Source organism: Phodopus roborovskii, unplaced genomic scaffold, assembly GCF_943737965.1.
Source record: "Phodopus roborovskii unplaced genomic scaffold, PHOROB, whole genome shotgun sequence".
NCBI classification, from domain to species: Eukaryota; Metazoa; Chordata; class Mammalia; order Rodentia; family Cricetidae; genus Phodopus; species Phodopus roborovskii.
Window position 1 is genome coordinate 41,912,440 of NW_026126418.1, and position 20,096 is coordinate 41,932,535.

Consider the following 20,096-nt stretch of genomic DNA (forward strand, 5'->3'; position numbering starts at 1 on the left):
CCATGGCAAGAGACATGCTACACTTCCTCACGACTCTTTGAAAAAAAATATGTTTTTTCCTCTCTGTATTTAACCAGACAGATGCCACTTTTCACACATTTCTACTAGGCACAACTCCATCCAGGGGAAACAGGGAAATGTATTAAAAAGATAAGGCTGTGAACATAGGTCTAGAGAGGGGAATGTGTTTGCGAGCTCTGTAATGGGAACACCAAGTGTACTGCACGCCTCAGCTTGCTTCATAAATGAATTCACTTTGAATCACTAAATAGAAGAGGCTTTCCTCCCTTCCCCAAATGGGAGCTGATGAGAGAGGAAGCATCGAGGGCAAAGAGAACCAACAGTTTTAAAAGACCATCCCCTACCTGCTCAAAGTGTAACTACGGACCAGAAATTAAAATGAAACATAGTCCTTCCAGGCTGAAAGAGGCGCTCGTCTGTTTAAATATTATTTTCGGAGAGCTATCTTTTATTGAACTCCTTAAAAAAATTTTTTGTTCTATATTTCCACGTAACCACTTTAAAAAATTTTTTTTTGTAAATTATTGATCATCTTCAGCAAAATAGAACAGTTTAGGATAAAAATAACTGTGTGAATGCCTTCCATGGGAAATGATGTTAGCTAGTCCAGAAGTGGTTAAAGACTATGCCTGGCTAAAAAACAAAACAAACAAACAAACAAACAGAAAGTGAACTGTAAAAGCAGGGATGAAAATTTCCCCATACTATAAACTACTTCCAACTTGAAATTGGATAATAAACTGCTTTCTAGAAAGAGTGCTTGTGACATCAAAAATAAATGTTAGATCGAATGCCCACATGGCTGGAAGTCCCCATAATCTTTCTCCCAAGAAATGTTCCAAAACAATGGAAACATTTCTACCTGTCCTGTATCCACTGTGGGCATCCGTATGTACATTCTCAAGCGTGCCCCCACCAAATTAGCCTGAGTGTGTTCTCTGCTGAATGCTTTCTAGTTAGGAAGACTTTCCTTTTTAGACTCTCTAGGAAAACACAAGTATTGGAGAGGACTTCCAAAAACAGGAATTAGCCTGAGACGAGACTGGCACTGTGATATTTCTTTCCTCTGCCGTTGTCTAGTTTAGGCCTGCGGAGCCGCACTTCGCCTCTGATGGTAGCAGTTTCTACAAGGTCATGAGCGACAAAGATGGCTACAAACACATTTGCCACTTCCCCAAAGATAAGAAAGTGAGTACGTTTGCACAGCAGGTCTGAAGCTGACCTCTTTTCCTAACTAAAACAGAAGTCACTGGTGGCATTGAACAATGTGTACAAATAGACTAATTCAAATTCCTCAGTGCTACATGGGATGAAGGGATAGGACACTGGTGTCCCCAAAGCAACCTCTTGGTTATTTGAATTCCTGATATAAATAACTCCACTTAACTTTGACAGCAGAGTCTAGTAAATCTCATATTTAAAATCCCTATCAGGACTGTACATTTATTACAAAAGGAGCCTGGGAAGTCATTGGGATCGAAGTGCTGACCAGCGAGTATCTGTGAGTAGACTCTACTGATCAGTAAGTAGTCTATAAATCTGCATGCTATAATCACACCTTCTCTTCCAGAAACGCAGGAAAATCTCCCACAAAGATTAGTTGATTTGGAATGTGTTCAATCCGTTTTTTTTTTTTTTTTTTTTCTTTTCAACATACGGAAGCCTTAATGATTTTCACATATGCTCAGCAGATTTGATACCATGCCACCAAGCAGTTCTACCTCTTGGTCTTACCTGCTTTGCACTGGAGGGGCTATGGTCTCTGTAGAACATCCTGGACTGCTTCAGGGGCCATTCTGGCCTTCTGTTAACTTCAGATTTACATGGACTCTTTGAAAGGCTGAGAAAGGCAATTTTTTATCTGCTGGTGTTCGGCCTTGCTCTTTGCAACACGGAGAGCTTGGCTGTAAGCGCCTACTAATAGCATACATGAGCTGTCAGCAAAAGGCATGTTACTTTCCATTGGGATCTTGGCTCTTCCTTTATTGGCCTCATCATAGAGGAATTTACCATTGCCCAGAGTAGTCTCTGAAGACTACAGAAGGGGCTCTGCTGCTCTCTGGGTCCTCTACATCCGTGCAGCCTGTGTCTTAAGACGGAAAACAGAATTGGCACTTGGGGAGAGGTTTTGTCTATTTCAAGCTAGCTGCTCAGGCGTATTTTTCATATAAAAGCCCTCTATTGGGTTTTTACTTACCACTTCAATCCAGGAAGAACTCCCTGGATTCCTACATTAGACTGTTTAAAGAAAATGTCCTGGGTAGAGATGATAGAGGGAGATAACTTCGGGGTGGAACAGAGGAGCAGAGCAGCAGGTGTAGACAGAGGGCACACACTTGTGTGCCTGGGGTCAGCGATCGAGGAATGCATTTAACATTTTTGTAAAACATGTTTACTATATATTGCCTGTGTTTTCTTCTCAGATACTACATTAGTAATGAACATAAAGAAATGCCAGGAGGAAGAAATCTTTATAAGTAAGAGTGCTGTTGGGATGTTGACATCAGGGTGTCTGATCTCTCTCTCTCTCTCTCTCTCTCTCTCTCTCTCTCGTCCTAACTAATATAATATACTGGGATTCTGGAATTGTTTTAAGTATTTCTATTTCTTCACTTACCAGTCATATATAACCAAAACAATGAATTTTTTTACGTGTTTACTGGCATTTCCTAAAAAATGGGGAATTGAGGTTATTGTGACTCCATACATATATTTTATAAGGAGGAGAAAGAAACAAAGTGTTACTTTGGCAGTCTGATGCCACTGAAACCAGAGCTCAGCAGTATTTAGTTTCTTTCTTTTGCAGAGCCTTTGATGAAGCAATTAATCACCACTGTTGGTTTTACAGAATTCAACTTACTGACCACACAAATGTCAAGTGCCTTAGTTGTGACCTGTATCCAGAAAGATGTCAGTATTATTCAGTGTCGTTTAGTAAAGAGGCAAAATACTACCAGCTGAGATGTTCCGGTAAGTTTGCACTGGCTGTGAGGAAGAGGCTGACTGGCCTATGGGAGCTCCTGTCCCTACCACCCTGAGGGAGGTGGTCCTAAGGGCTTCCTCCTAGCACCTAGTCTTTCTTCTCTGCTCAGCCCTTTTGCCTTTGCAAACTTAGGAGCCCCCAAAGATACCTCAGTCCTTTTCTACCCAGTCATATCATATGATGTGTACACATTTCCTTTCCTTTCCTCTGAGTTCGTTCTTATATACCCACATGTTAATAGGTTTTCAGTGATTATTTTATACATTTGTCCCTTACCTTAATAAGAAACTGTGAGTGGTGCCCATCACCCAGAGCACTCACTGCTCTGTCCTCTGCTGACATTGCTACCATTAGTATTGATTTCTAGTAAAGAAGACTGGGCAAGGGAAGACACAATGGCATATTTCAATCACACAGTACATTTAAAGCACTCTGACTTCTCCTGAGCCTGTCCTTCTAATGCTGTGTGAGGCTGCATCTCAAAATGAGAGGAAGAATCCAGATATTCTGGAAAGAATAGCTAATGGCCAAAGGGGACTTCAGACTACTTAGGATGTTCTCTCCTCCCTGGTGTACTTTGTTTATGATGATGTATTTCTTTAGTATTCGTTACTATGGCTCCAGCTTGCCATCATTTCTTGATATATACTTTATATTAGGTACTGTGCTAAAGGCTTAATATTTATGATCTTATCTAAACCTTAATAAGTCTTTTAAAAGTACATATTACCCTCACTTTAAATGAAGGGATATTGGCATGCAGATATACTGGCCTAACTTATCCAGCAAGTCAGCCAGGATTCAAACCCAGGTCTAGCGGTGCCTTCAGTATGGTTTTCCAAGCAAATATAAAAATTACATCTATCATTTAAATGCATCAAAATCAAATAGCTCCCAAGAGAGCTTGCTACTCCTTACCTTCTACTCCACAGCTACCACAGTTGGGATAAATACTCAAGTTAAGGGCTTGTGAGGAAAAACACTTTTGCATGCCAGAAAGAACCCGCCTAGCCAATCTGCAGGTGTGCTGCCTGGCTCCCTGACTCTCCTGAATGGGGCCCATGAGGGGGTGAGAGGCGACTTCCTCAGAGCCCTGCCCACTCATGTCCAAGGAGCATAGTGAGAGGTGGGTGGTATGGTCAGCATGGAGTGTCAGACAGACAGTGGAGAAGGTTAATTTGTCATTTCATCTCACTGATGAGCAAACCAGGCATGGAGATGGTCACCTGCTCAAGATGTCCAGCAGGACAGAGGTCCATTCCTTATCATCTTTACCTGCGCCTTTCCTTCACCTGATTGCACTTATTTTTAAGGAAAAAAAAAAAAAAAAAAAGGATGAGAAGGAAACAGTTAAGCTTCTTATCTACTGCAATAGTTCTGTTGTGTTCTGCCATGCAGTAATAATAGCTAGTATGTTTGAAAGCTCATGCATACATGCTATACTCATCTAAAACATATTTCTCACTGATTACATTCACAGGCCCTGGTCTGCCCCTGTATACTCTGCATCGCAGCACTGATAATAAAGGTATTTTGTTAAATTCCACCTTCCACTGGTTTGTAGGAATGCATGTGCCAATATGACCAACATGAGATTTTTTTCTTTGGCTTTAATTCTTAACAATGCTTGATATAAGCCTTCTTACCTGAAGTGTGCACAGCCCAGGTGTTGCCCTGCACACATGCTCACTAGTGCATCACATGATCTAAATTCTTTGCACTGTTATGAATTATTGCTGTCGTATATTTGTTTAGAGTTACGAGTCCTGGAAGACAATTCTGCTTTGGATAAAATGCTGCAGGATATCCAAATGCCTTCAAAAAAATTGGACTTCATTGTTTTGAATGAAACAAGTAAGTTAAATTTATTTTGGAATAGTGTTTCTCGTGGAAATAACAACACAATATAAATGACAATTTGGTCTGCACCAAGTGCTTTTTGTTGCATAAATCTAATTTAAAGGGTTATTTTTCCCCATGGAACTCTATTACAAGAATTACTGTTTTTGCTTTTTTGTGTGTGTGCATGTTTTAAAATAGGACTCTATATAAAATTTATTCTGTCAAGAGGGCATTTGGGGGAATATGCACTATTGATAGGTCAGTTCATCCCGTTAGCATGTCTGTTCTACTAGTAAGCATTGATTATAAAGACAAAATGGCTAAGTGAAATCACACCTGATACATTTTATCTTTGAACTATACAGTTTGAAAATACCTAAGATGATTATGCTAAAATTTGAGGTTGTTTTTAATTTTAACCTCAGGGTCTTTGTTGTTGTGGTGGTGCGGGGGTGTGGGAGTGGGTAATTCTTCTGAATGTGACCAATTGTTGGGATGTTAAAAAACAAACAAACAATAGGTTTATTTGAGCTAGAAATACTTGTTTCTATTCAGTTTCTTTTTCCATTAAGAAACAACATCTTATGTGAAAGGAAGAAATAAATCACAATTGATAAGAGTTTCATTTTTCATATTTAGCATAATGGGAAGTATGAACTGAAGAGATGGCTCAGCGTTTGGGAGTAGGTACTGCTCCTGCAGGGCACCAGAGTTCAGTTCCCAGCACTCTGGTACTTCACAAGACACTCATGACTCAGGCTCCAGGAACTCCCAACATCCTCTTCTGGATTCCCAGGGCACCTGCTCTTACTTGCACCCACCCACACACAGAGACACATACACACATAACTTAAACTCATAAAAATAAAATATTTCCAAAGAGGAGATGAAAAGTATTATTCAACCACTGTCATTTGTAAACAGTAGGACAGGTCCTGAAAAGCAGATTCACTTCTGCAGAATAACTAGCATGCTGCTCAAAGTGAACGAGCTTGTGGGCCCTTGCTAACGGGAGCCTTCCAACCCAGCAGGGGACCACTGCTCCCTGTCCCAGAAACATCTTGAATGTAAAGAGCTCATTTTGACAGCCTGATGCAGGGTTCTGCAATGAATATGGAGATGTGATTCTATTTCTGTGGGCCCACAGCGGGGAGTCCTTAGGGTTTTAGGGCCAGCGAGGCCACGTGGTTAAAAGGAAATTTTCACAAGGATTGTAGGTGGGTGGGGTGGGGGTGGGGGTGGGGGTGGGGACGGCTTTAGGCTATAGTCATTTGCATCACAGGAAAGAGGGACTGAGACAAGGCCTGAGAAAAGAGATTAAGGAGGTGAGCTCCTCAGACCAGAAAGATCTCCTCCTCATAAAAACAAAACAACAACAACAAAAAAAAACCCTTCACATTTACAAAAAGATGGAACTAAAACCCTCCACTAAGCAACTAGTCCTGGACAGACAAGATAGAGATTGAATAGTGATGGGTGTGTGCATTGAAAAGCATCAGTCAGCTTGACCAATAGTCTGATATTTGATTAAAATTACAATAGAAAATTATTTTTTTCTTACTGACACATTGAATAAAAAGCACAAACACAATTAGTAAAATATAAATTGGAGATACGCCTACCTATATAAATTTTGGACTACTGAGTCTTTCTTTTCTCCTTAACCAAAATCATTCTAAAGTCAACCAAGAAACAAAAAGGAAATTAAATGTAAGAAACACTTTTAGAGATGAGAATTATTTTGAGCCTGCTGTTTAAATCTTCCTGGATATGTAATTCTATTAAGGTTTATTAGTTTCATTTATTTTGAGGGCAAAGGAAACTGATTCATTATTTGGAGACAAGTTTTTGTTGAATTGATGTTAAATCAGGCACAGGTGTCTAGAAGGACCCCGAGAAGAGCATGCAGACTGTGAAAGCAGTTTGTTCCACAGAAGCCGACTTCATTCTGGGGAGGCTGCACTGCAAATGGGGCTCTGCTTTGCGGTCTGGGATGGCGATAGGAATTATAAAAACGTTATTAAATCAGAATTTTAAAAGAGAGTTATGGCCCACTACAGATTCTAAACAGCTTCAAGGAAATTCAAGAAGAGGAAAACATTTGGGAGGAAAATTTAGAACATAAACAAGCTAGATAAGTGGAGAAGATGCCAAAGAACAGAAGCATAAAAACAAAACATGAGGAATCCTAATCCGCGCTTGCATTTTACAAGGCACTGATGGAGTTCATGGCTGTATTAGAAATAACTTAATTGTTTTACCACCAAAATAACTAGCATGTATGAACCAAACAGAGTGTTTTATATCTTGGAAACATGATCCTAAGCTGATCGTTTCCCTTTTCTATCTAATTTAACAAATTGTTAAACTCTATAGACACATTACCAAGAAATAAAGAGTGAAATCTTCCACTAACCATTATTTTTAACACATTAATTAATCTTTCTGTTTGTTTAGGATTTTGGTATCAAATGATCTTGCCTCCCCATTTTGATAAATCCAAGAAATACCCTCTACTCTTAGATGTGTAAGTATTCAAGGATGCAGTTAATTCAGCAGTTAACTGTCTCACCTCTCGGTTGGTACGGATTGATTAAATATTGGGCCAATGTGTTTCTTCCTTCCTGTATCACTGAGCACTGTTTCCTCCTCCCATTTTGTATGTACAGATCCCATCCTCTATTTCCTCCTGACTTAATGGATAAGCTAGATACTCCTTTCTGTCGTAATCATATGGTTTGCTTTGCTTCCCAGAAGTTTAAGGGAGTCCCGCTGGCATTTCCAAGTCCTCACCTCCATCCTTCCTCTTGGACACCTTAGCAAGCTAGAGAAGGGCACTTCCAATCTACCAAATTTTCTGTCATTGGTGGGGCCAAGGAATTTCATGTTATAAGAAAAAATGTTTACTCATATCTGAATGCATGAATACATTCTCCTGTTTAAAATTAGAATGCTTCATCATCTAGTTTAAAATTAAAATAATGTGATATTTTGTTGAAATGAAAGTTCTTTTAACTTCCATCGCCATGAAGAGGCAAGAACATGTTGGTAGCAGCATGCCTGCAGGACTTGCCTGTTTTTTTGTGGGGTTGAGGCAGCCAATGAGTAGGAGACAGATGAGTTAGGAGGGAGCTATTATTAGAGAAGATCTGTATGTACCCAGGAGTCATGTAGACTGTGCAGAGTTACCATTGAAATAGGACACAATGAGCTAGAGGGATCATCTCTTTTACACCGAGGAGTCAATAAGGGTTGTCCACATGCTAAGCTGTAAAGATTGAAAATGTGGGGTGTTAAGAACTCTTGCCATACTGAATAGTACACCTATTTCAAGTTTATATTTCTTTATCCTTGAGGTCTTCAGTATTAGCATTCCTTCATACTCTGGTCCTTTCTACCATGGTTTAGAGTCTCCATGTGAGCAACAGCATGCAAGATCCATAGGGAAATGAAACCATGTGATTGATACTCTCGTCATAGTCCTTAAGAAAAAACCCTAACCTAAGAATAAATGTATAGTCTAGGAATGTTTCTGAATGGAGAGGTAAAGCTACACAAATTGTCATTGTTTTTATAAGATTTCCCCGACCCCACTATTTGATGAATTACTTCTAAGATTACACAGTACTTAAAATGTAGAATGTATTTGACAATGATGTTCAAATACAAAATCTTTGGGATGGATTTTAAGGAAACACACAGCCATAAATGGTCATGTTGCCAAATTTAAAGGACCCATTCTTGATAACCCAATAGTTACAATAATTTCCAAGCTCCTGATTAAGAAAGATGCAAGTGTTCTTTATTTAATAGGGGAAAGCAATAGTCTTATGAGTTGGAATTTTTCACAGATATGCAGGTCCCTGTAGTCAAAAAGCCGATGCTGCCTTCAGACTCAACTGGGCCACTTACCTTGCAAGTACAGAAAACATCATAGTAGCTAGCTTTGATGGCAGAGGAAGTGGTTACCAAGGAGATAAGATCATGCATGCAATCAACAGAAGACTGGGAACATTGGAAGTTGAAGATCAAATTGAAGCAGCCAGGTAACTAACTAGAGATGAACTCAAACAGCATTTACTGTTCTCCTTGTGTGTTTGTTTGTTTGATTGTTTAGTTTGTTTGTTTATTTATATGTTCACAGAATGTGAAGTCTGTGAAGGTTTTTGAGGTGAATGTGTGGTCCTTCTTTCCTGTAGGTTTTTAGTGCAGGTAGTATATTTAGGTGAAGATGTGTCATTATAGAGTTCTATGAAATGTTAAGAAGAAGGCATTTCCTAAGTTTCTTCTTGTATTTAACTCAAGAAAGGGAGTTAGCATACACACTACTATCATCTCAGAGTAGAGACTGGAGATCCACGGAATACATGGGTAAACTGAGGGATGAATGTACCATGTCAGTCAGACTTTCGTAGCTGTAATAAGATGTCTGCCTGAAGGAACTTGAAGGAACAAGAGGGCGGGTTCATTTGGAAATGTGGTTTGAGAGATTTCAATCCACTGTCCTTTGCTTGATTAGTTAGGGATAAACTATAGAGTTTTCTTTCAGTCTTTCTGTGTATTTTGCTGACAGTTTTCACCTTATAATTGCAGCTAGCAATTTTCATGCCACACACTAAATACTAGGCAGTTCTGAAATTTCTTCCCCTAGATAAACTAAAACTAGTCTTTCACCATTAAACCTAGCTTCCCACAAGGTCTTAGGGCACGGGCCAAAGGTAGACAAGTCCATGACTACAGTTAAAGCAAATAACCTTAATCCCTTTTCCCCATCTGACTCCAAATGAACATTGTTTGCTGCCTGCATTCCTATCCATACCCTGATCTTCTAAGCCCACCACCACTATTTCTCATTAACCTCTGCTAACATCATTCTAGCTGGTTCCTTCAAAGCATTTTTATAGATTCCTCTTCCAAACTAGTTCCAAAGGTTTCTGAACTATGAACTTTGATAAGTCGTAGCAGTGACCCTATCTATGTCTTGGTGCCAATATTTAATGTCAGTGAGATTTTCACTGCTATTATAAATACATGACTAAACAACTTAGAAGGAGGAATTATTTACTCTTGATTATGATTTCAGAGATTACTGCTCATAGTCCTTGGCTCTGTTGCTTCTGGGCACATGGTGAGGTAGAAAATCATGGCAGCACAATTCATGGTGACCCACTTGCCTCATGATACACCAGAGAGCTTTCTCTTTTCACTATTTTTATTCCTTCTGGGCCCTAGCTGATGGGACGATATTGTCTGCATTCAGTGGGAGCCTTCCCCTTTAGGTTATTTCCCATAGACACAATCTCTGTACAACCAAATTGAAAGTTAATTTAGTCATCACACTAGGTGAAGATATGACTAAGTAGTTAAGCCCATCCCTTATAGTAAAAACTGACAGAGAAGTTGAGTGTGCATTCATTGTGGAGAGAGTCATAACAATGAAGCCCCCAAAATAGCTCCTACAGCCTGGATAAGGATTAGTCTTCTATTTTTTTGGAAAGTTGTAGGATATAGCTTTCATGAATCACAATTATAAGGGCTTCATTAAGTATGAACAGCATCTCACTCTGGCCTTCTTATAAATAAATGGAAACTGACATGTTTTGGGTTAAAAGAGAGGAGCATACTATGGTAGGCACACATGACTTGATCTGTAGAGCAGTCCTGGGAGGTGGATATTCTTATGTATTTCAGGTAAAGACACAGAACTGTCAGGGTAAAGTAGGCTTGGAATTCAGTCTGTTTCAGCTTTTCTGTTCCATTACATCCAGATGGTAAACTGGATATGTAATGTTTGGGTCTCCATCCATTTGCATAGCTATTTGGAGAAGCCTAATAAATGGATGGTTTGAGACAGTGTTGTAAAATTATAGATCAAGAAATGCAGAATGATCCATGGATGATCAATGTATTGAGAAAAATTAAAGAAAAGATGTTAGCTAAGTATTCCTAAATGAATGAAATTCCCTTACACCAAGGTTAATTACTGACCATTGCCTTTAAAATGTAGAAGAAATTTGAGATTAAAGATAGGATAAATTAGAGTTCCTCCTGTTGTAAAAATAATGTTTTATCTATCAAGATGGGTCCTCCCTCTCTGAGAAGAGGCCATGGTTTCCATACGCTCATGGATCTGAGTCCTAAAAGTGCTAAAAATTACCAAATGAATTCAATATTTATAAAATAAAACCCATTTAAGACAATAATGACAGGCAGCATTATCTATGCAATGGAACACTGTCACAGCAACTAAAAAGAGCTAAATCCAGCAGCACAAGTGAATCTCAAAGTAATGCTGAATGGAAGAAGCCAGGCACCAATGTTTCTATGAAGTTCAAAATCACATACAACTCAGGTGGACTTTTATGGAACGCAGCAAAAAAGAAACATTTCCATTTATTGTCCCTTGTCAGACAGGAAAATGGCCAGGAGCCTTGTGAGAGCATGCACTCGTCTTCTTTATAAAGATGTGTCACCCTGTGCAATCATGACTCAGCCCCTATTGATAGAGCCTCTGCATTTAAAGAGATTGATTGACATGGAGGGGGGTTGAAAGGTGCTCTTAATTTGTTTTGGTACTACGACTTTGCAACCTTGGACATGCATCACCAATCAAAAACAGTCAATTGTCCATCAATGCAAAGACTTCCACACCTCCCATGATACCATAAAATTGACATTCTATTTACTAACTTCCTTAAGTAAAAACAAAACAAGCAAACAAAAAAAAAAAAAAAAAAAAAAAAAAAACAAAGCAAAAACAACAACAAAAAAAAAAGGCTTTTGATTTAAGGATAAGATTAGGACGGAGGTGTATAAAACGAGTTAGTGTTTTTTAAACCTGTATCTCAGCTCCTACACAGTTTGGTAGCAAAGATATTCTTTACTCCATCAAAGAAAATATACTTTCTTTTAATGGTACCAAGCTAGCAGATCAACACCCAGTACAGGATTTGATTTAGATATTGGTATTTGAATTCTCAGGTAAGAGTCTAGAGGCAATTATAAGCCTTACACTCAGCTGTTCTTTGTGCCCTTGTGTTTTTCTGTTGCAAGGGGTAACCACTTTCAAACTGAAAAACATCTGGAGAGATTTAAATTCAATTATGTAAAGAAAAGTGCATCTGGGCTGCAAAGTTTTATATAAAGCTGTGAAAAAAACTGCCAGGATTTGTTTTCTGTGAAACACACACACACACACACACACACACACACACACACACACACACACACACACACACAGAAAGAGAGAGAGAGAGAGAGAGAGAGAGAGAAAGAGAGAGAGAGAGAATTTTATGGACTCAAACTAAAATCTTATAGTTCTGATGTTGGCATGGTAGACACTTATTCAGGTGTTTTTGGTTGCTGGCACTGGTTCCTTTTAGTTTGTAATATATTAAGGAGATAACAAGTGTCTGGCCTTCACAGTTGTGCAGTTAGCATAGTTTTCTATACTAAGTGGAAAACTGATTTGTGAACTTGTTTCGTGTGTTTTAGACAATTTTTAAAAATGGGATTTGTGGACAGCAAACGGATTGCAATTTGGGGCTGGGTGAGTAGTTTGCTGTTTTGTTTTGTATTCATGGATTTGTATATGCTCCTTTGTGAATACAACTCAGTGCAGGTTAAATTTTTGCATGCAAATATTTGGAGATGAAAATCATGTCTGTTGAGTGTTGGGCCTTGGAGCAGGAGGTTCTGGAATGTCTACTGAGCTAGACATGTACCTCTGCTCATTATGATAAGATAAAGAGCCAAGAGCAAGAGTGGGGAAGGAGGAAGGGGGTGAGCAGAAGAGGAAAAAAGAGAAAGAAGGAGAGGAAGGCATGGGGGAAAAGCTTATTAATCAGCAAAGGTTTTTGTGGCTTATTGTTTTTATTTACTATTTTCTTTAATTTGGATATATGGTACTAGCATCCATTAATGTCCCATGCTTATTTTTTCATCTCTGTGAAAAGGGGCCAGGATTCTCAAAGTGTATTCTTTAGATACTGCCCAATTAAAGCCAATTTAAGCCTCCTATACCATGCTTTCTATCTCTAAAGAGGCACAGTATATAAAGATGTGAGAAAAGTGGAAACCGCGACTCGCTTACCATATGTCCTTATTCCTTTACCTCCATAAAAATAACTGTTTCCATTCCCTAGTCATATGGAGGGTATGTAACCTCAATGGTCCTGGGATCGGGAAGTGGCGTGTTCAAGTGCGGAATAGCCGTGGCACCTGTGTCACGGTGGGAGTACTATGGTATGTAACTGCTGTTATATGCAAATAACTATCAAGCCTTGACCTTAACATTCCAGCGAGAAAGCCATTCTTTTTTTAGTTTTCTGTGTTTCTATGGAAAATAATAGGCTGGTTCCTTTCTGTGGCTCTTTACAGAGATGTATAGAATGGTCTCATTTTGCTGTTATTCAAGCCCGAGTGCTACTGTGTGTTACCTACACATTTAATTTCTTATCAACAAAACTGTTGCTGAAATTTTTAAGCAGGCTTCGTGCTATATTTTTCAAATAAATGTTTATATTTATTCAATTTGGGACTTCGCATATTAACAGAGGAAAGAAAGTGTGCATCTCTTCCCTTCTAAGTGAAGATCAAATATGGGTTGGGCGTCAGAGGAAGAGAAGAGGGGAACAGATGCATTTCTAGGGAGATTTGCTTCCCCACTGTCTTTTAGTACTAGAATATCATCCTCATGGTGAGACAGACCACATAGCATCATTCTTCTGAGACTAAAATGCCCAGGGCAACACTCAGTAGAAATGAACACTGAGGGGTGATAAGGAGATGCAGTATTTTCTAGCACCTTCTCTAACCTCACTGCAGTTCTTTTGTAGTAGTGTGAGAACAGACTTGTTGATAAAGGATATGGTCATTAATAGTGATATCCTACTGTATGCCAGTACCACTCCTGTGAAAACGCCTCTTTGAATGCCTCCCCAAGCCAAGGGAAATGTGCAAAACATTACTATCTTTCCATTAAAAACTTGGCAGTGCAGTTACAATTTAAATCTGCACACAATGGAGTTGTTTTCATGTGGTACTTTTGTTTGGAACCAATTGTTCTGTTGGATGATTTGTTTTTGGAGACCTCTGGTGGTCAATTAAAATAATAAAGTATCCTTTGTGAGCTGGCAGACATGTAAAAGAAATTCATTAAATGTAGATGCCCTAATTAATACACAGTAACAAAAGAGAGCTTTGAATTTATGTGTAAATTTTCACAATTTTATTCAAAATTTCAAACAAGAAATATGTGATTTTTATAAGACATTGTTCTAAAATTTTACAACTATATTATGTAGCTATGTATTTAAAAAATATATATGTAAAATTTTCAGATCTTAATATTCATGTAAACATAGTATAGATAAGAAAGTGGCATTATGTTCTAAGCCAACCAGATTGAAGTCTGTAGAATAAATGTTGGAGAAAATTGTATTTTGCTCTCGAAGACACTGTCCCCCTGTCAAATATACAAGCCAAGCTGTTAATATTTGATTTTTTTGAAAATTAAAATATACATGAAGAGTTTATTGCCTTGTATTTTAAGTGCCCTTTAAGATGTTATATTTTTATAGGCGTGTTCTCTACATATAAAATTATACGTAGTGTGCATTCATTTTAGGTAAAATAGTAAATATTGCTATTACTCACTTAGGAGGCAAGGGAGGCATTAATGGAAGAAAAGTCATCAGGGTGTTTTCAGCTTATGTCTCAGTCATCCAGAAGCATTACAGTGTAAAGAATTCATAAAATTAATGTCAAAATACTTGTCCAAGCCAGTGACAGCCAAGCTCAAAGCCAATTTCTACATTTATTTAGTCCAACCTAGTCATTTAAGGAAACAGCTTTTAAAATGACATATAAGCAAAAGAAACCAGATTCAGAAAGACAAACAGTACATATTTTCCTTCATATGTGGAACTTAGAATCAACACTGAAATATAAAGGAACATACATTCGACTTGGAAAAAGAAGAACAACTAACTATCTGGGAAAACCAAGGAGACAAGCATTCAAGAGGAAGAGGATTGATGGGCTCACAGTACAGGATGTACTTGAATGCAATATCTTTATTAAACCCATCACTTTGTACACTAATAGTTAAAAATCAACAACAATGAAACTTTTTATGCAGCAAATTCCATTAGTGATGTTTTAGGGCAAATATATAATATAGTATTTCTTTTTTTTAATTGAGTAAAATTATGTTTAATTACCCAAAATAACCAAACCAATTGTGCAACCTGTTATTCCACCATATTTATATATAAAAGAGCTTATGTCAATTGAGCAGACAGATATTAATGTAATCTGTTCACAGTGCTCAAGTGTTGCAGCACAAAACTTGAGACCTCCCTACAAAGTGAGGAAAAACAAATGTTTAACTTGAATTATGATGAAGCAGCTGTGTCAATATGGACTGTTAACTTAAATTCTTTCTTTTTATTACAGCGAATCTCAATCTGCCTAAAATATAAGGTTTAAGTAAGCCATTAGTAACTATCATTGTTAGGTATTCCCCCAAATGAGATAGATGACCATAGCTAGTATAAGGCATGTGTTTGTCTCAGTACCACAGCTTTCAAGATAACCACAGCACTAGATAGATGACCTTCACTGAGTGGGTCTCTGCACATGGACTTTTCTGCAGGCCAGTTGCTGACTGTGTTTTAGGTTGTCTAGTCCAGTCTCCCATGTCCCTGATGCTGTGGGGTGAATGCAGATGGTGGGTCAATGCTGCAGGGAAGTCCTGAGCGAGAGTGGGTGATCTGGGCATCAGCATCTCAAGCTGTGTTAACAAGGGTTGGCTGGGGGAGATACTTTCGTGAGTTAAGGCATAGGAGGACAGGGAAAGTGATGCAGTAGATATAACAAACATTGTTTCTGGAGGAGTTGAACCTCTTTTCTTTTTTCCCCCATCATAGACTCAGTGTATACAGAGCGCTACATGGGTCTCCCAACTCCAGAAGACAACCTTGACCATTACAGGGTAAGAGACAAAGAGCTGTGCCAATCTCATAACTGTGTAGAAATGGCTTAAGAACTTCTTAACTGTATCTATTTTGCAAAAAAAAAAATATTATTTCCAACAAATTTCTTGTTAAAAAGAAATAACACAGGTGGTTTAGAGATTCTCCAATAGCTTCTCTTACTATATTTTGCATAATTACAGTCGTTATCATATGCTATATAGGTCACAATATGCATTCATTTGGAAATACAAAGCAACATCAGATAATTACTTTAATTATAAAAATTTCAGTTTAGAAAACATGTCAAATTCAACATATTCTTTTAGGACCCAGAAGACTCTTTAAGCCTTTAGCAGGATATTAAAATTTTTATGATATTATGATAATTAAAAGGTAAATGCATGCCTATAATTTTCTTACTCATAGCCAACTATGTAGATTTTTTAACACGGAATTTGCATGAAGCAGGTGAGGCTTCAGGTGCAGTTGAGTAGTACCCTCCAGAGCCCTGTCCGTGAGTTACTAGAGACACAGTGGGCAGCTTACTCTGCAGAGAAACCTCAGCATTTGAAATGACCTAGCTGTAGCCATCACTTGCTGTCACTGCTAGTGTGGAGGCCACAGCAAAGCTATGTGGATGTTACCCTGATGCAGCTGTACCAAATGGCACCACACTGACACACTCAAAACTTTACTGATCCGTGGGCCATATTAACTGAGGGGAAAAAATATAAACTAAATTAAAGCTTTTGAAAACAAGGAAAATCGTCCCTGACATTTCCATTCTCCAAAGAGTTCCAAAAGTTTCCCTGGGAAAATGAATTTAAAAGAAAGAAAAACAAGAAAAATGTCAACACAGAATTTTTTCTGTGTTGTGATTCTTAATACAAAGGCATAACAGTAACACATAGCTCTGAGCAATATATGTACATTTTTGTAAGATGCCATCATTATTACTATGGAGTCTGAAACAAAATGAATTTGAAGTCTCTACCTTTGCAAGAGGTGTGCATTTGCATATGTGTGTATGTATGTGGATGTGTATATGTGTTTATATGTATGTGTGTATATGTTGTGTATGTGTAAATGTGTGTATATGTGTGCATGTATATAAGTTTGGATGTATGTGTGTATGTGTATGCATGTTGTGTATGTATGATGTATTATATGTATGTGTGTATGTATGTATGTATGTTTATATATATCATTTACTCTTACCTGCCACTTTCAAGTTTATTATTATACTTGTATGTGCAGGGGAACATGTTTGTGTTAGTGCCTGCATGTTTTTATATGCTTCTGAAACACGCTAGGAAAGTAACTTGAAAATTAAAATGGCACACTGGACTTCTTTACCTCCAAAGAAGCTCATAATCAGGCTATTCCTATTTCTGTCCGAGGTCTCATCTGATAGCACACACTCCATTCTTCTCGCTCTGTCGGCTTTACGTCCTGTGATCTGTTTCAGGCATTGTTCACTTCATTCATAACTACAATGCTCTTGGCAAATAACCTCTCTCCCTTTATAGTTGTAGCCCAGTTTGTACACTCTTGCTGTGTCTTCCCACAGTTCAGTTCATTTTGCATCCTGCTAGCACATCACACACACACATACACACACACACACACACACACACACACACACACACACACTGCTTTAATGGCACTCTCCTCTGTCCACAGCTAAATTCAGTCTTTGGTCTTCAGTTAATTAGTCACCCTCCTTCTCACAGAGGCCTGGTTTAAGGGTCAGATTCAGTATTTCTGTAGCTGCCATTTTGTGACATTGCTATGGGTCCCTTATACCTGGATTGTCATTTGTCCCCAGTTCCCATGTACTAGGAAGCTTCCACCATCCTTTCTCTGAAGAAGCATCTGTCTGTGTGAACATTATGTTACTTTCTTTGTGGGACTGTGGACTCTCGTTTCTGTCTACCATGGGTTAGAAGTTACTCTGCACTAGGTTTGCCCCTCCCCCATCCCATATTGTTACACAACACTACATGTCTTCAATGTTTCATTCCTTGAGTATCCTTATATGAAACAAACCTACAATTTATCTTTACTTAATAAAAGGAGTTTCAAAGGAAAATACTGTGATACAAGTTGTATTTCTCTATCACTTTTCTCGTTTTGACGCTTGAATATTTCTTCTTTACTGCATCAAAGCACTGAGAGCCCCTGAACACGCAGAGGTTTACTGCCTAGGATCCTAACGCCTGGCTCTGAAGAACAGTGGATAAGACGACAAAGTGTTCTTTTGTAGAAAACCCCCATTTGAAGAGCCACTGAGGCCTGGGGCACAGGGTTAAGTCTAAACCCTGGCAGCAAAGGATCTCGTGACACCTGCCTGGCTTCCTGAGAACACATGCCCATCAATCATATATTTCTCTTCACCAGCTCTCTCTATAATGCTATGTAGGATGTCAATTTGAGTCTGCCATCTCATGTTTCTTTTTCCAGCAGTTTCTATAGGCTCCTCTTCCCCACACCAATCCTCCCTTCCCCTAACTCTACCCCACATGGTGGTGGCCATTTTCATCTCTCCCCTTAGGTGTTCCCTGCATGAGGTAGTCATGTAAATAGAAGTCACTTCCTCCTGCCAATGGCAACACACGCACATTGGGTGCACGAAGTCACTCTCTCACTTCGCTGCACAGATGGCACCCGAGGACTGTTTAATCCTTCCACGCCAGGAGTCGGGTTTTCTTGGCATGAAATTCATTGCTGGCAATGGACACATTAAAACTGCCAGTACCAGGGAGCTAAAGGTTCCCAATGTGTTACTCAGAGGGATTATCTGGGAGGGTGACAGCTAAGGTGGGCTGGAGAAAGTGGGCAAGCGCATTAAGGGAATCATCTCCACAGTGCTCAGTTGCTTCCTCTAAGGATGGAGGACTGAATCTGGGTAGGGATCTGAATCTGAGTGGAGAACTGAATCTAAGTGCCTATTTTTGGTGCACAGCAGGCTTTAGAATAAAGCTGCCCTCCTTTGTTTTTTAAATGAGCCTGTGCTTTTGTCTCTGGCAAGAATATATTCAAAGATTCTATTTTCCTCCAAGGCCCCAGCTGCCCCTCTGGACCCCATCATCTTTTACTTCTTTTCTTTCCCAGGTTTGTTTCGTTCTCTCTCTCTCTCTCTCTCTCTCTCTCTCTCTCTCTCTCTCTCTCTCTCTCTCTCTCCTGTCCTGTCCTATCATAACCCTTGAAAACACACAAGAGCTAATTCAGCAGTCCCTTAAAGGTTTGTCACTCTGCCTTTCCATGGGTCAAGACAATATTTTGAAGAAAAAAAAAATTCCATTTAGCCAGAATTAGGAATGCATAAAGTGTGTTGTTGTGCAGTAACTAAGTTCATGTTCTTAGCTAAGAAGACATTTATACATAGAAATATAGAATTTGGAAGAGAATATAGTTTTTTAATACAACCCAGGTGAAAGGATTCAGTCTTAGAGGATAAATGACCTAGACTTTAGAGGAACCCAGTTCTCCAAGAGGAGGGCACCTTATAAATTTGGGCCCTTATACTACTGAGGAGAGAGATGACATTTTAATTGCTAGTATGTCCACCATTTGTGAAGGCATGTATATATATATATATATATATATATATATATATATATATATATATACACACACACACACACACACACACACACACACACACACACCCCTGTGTGGCTGATTCTTCCCAGTGGGGTCATTATTTACTATACTTTAAAAGCTGTTATAAAAATTAAGGGATCCTGGGAGGCTTAGATTCCATTCAGTGACACCTGCAGTGACCCCCCTATAAGACTGAAGATTACCACATGTCTATGACCAAGTGACAGGGCAGGAACTCTTTTAAAGGCCCCAAGGACTTCAAGAAGGAACCCCAAAAGATCTGGTCCCAGAGAGGAGAACTAATCTGTGGACAGATCTTCTCTTTTCAGTCTCCCTGCATAGCAGACAGAAACAGCAATCAATGTAAGCAAAGGAATCAGACAACCAAGGAGGCAACTCTACCATCAGTAGGCATAAGCATGCAGCAGCGTAGCCACACCTCAAGGAGTGGGAGCCTGGCCAATGGGTGAACAATTTCTCAGAGCCCATCTGCAGTCAGAATTGCAAGGCATTAATTAACACATAAGAGACCTTCATTCATCCACTCAAAGTGTCTGGCATTTGATTTGTTCAAAAGTTTATTCCTTGTAGATAACAAACAAGTAAAAACACAGGGAAGATAAGTCTTTTGAGAGGTAGCAAACCATGAAGCTGAACAGCATACA

General features: G+C 38.9%; 1 protein-coding gene across 1 annotated transcript in view; it reads left to right on the forward strand.

Annotated features, from left to right (window-relative positions):
• Nucleotides 1-20,096, forward strand: part of Dpp4 (dipeptidyl peptidase 4) — a 78,276-nt gene that overhangs the window by 49,700 nt on the left and 8,480 nt on the right. Inside the window, exons 13-23 of the mRNA XM_051184577.1 lie at nt 1,102-1,209; nt 1,455-1,522; nt 2,445-2,498; nt 2,870-2,991; nt 4,485-4,532; nt 4,760-4,858; nt 7,304-7,373; nt 8,698-8,892; nt 12,341-12,395; nt 12,991-13,090; nt 15,778-15,842. Of these exons, the coding sequence (XP_051040534.1) occupies nt 1,102-1,209; nt 1,455-1,522; nt 2,445-2,498; nt 2,870-2,991; nt 4,485-4,532; nt 4,760-4,858; nt 7,304-7,373; nt 8,698-8,892; nt 12,341-12,395; nt 12,991-13,090; nt 15,778-15,842 (984 nt within the window). The remainder of the gene's footprint in view (nt 1-1,101; nt 1,210-1,454; nt 1,523-2,444; nt 2,499-2,869; nt 2,992-4,484; nt 4,533-4,759; nt 4,859-7,303; nt 7,374-8,697; nt 8,893-12,340; nt 12,396-12,990; nt 13,091-15,777; nt 15,843-20,096) is intronic.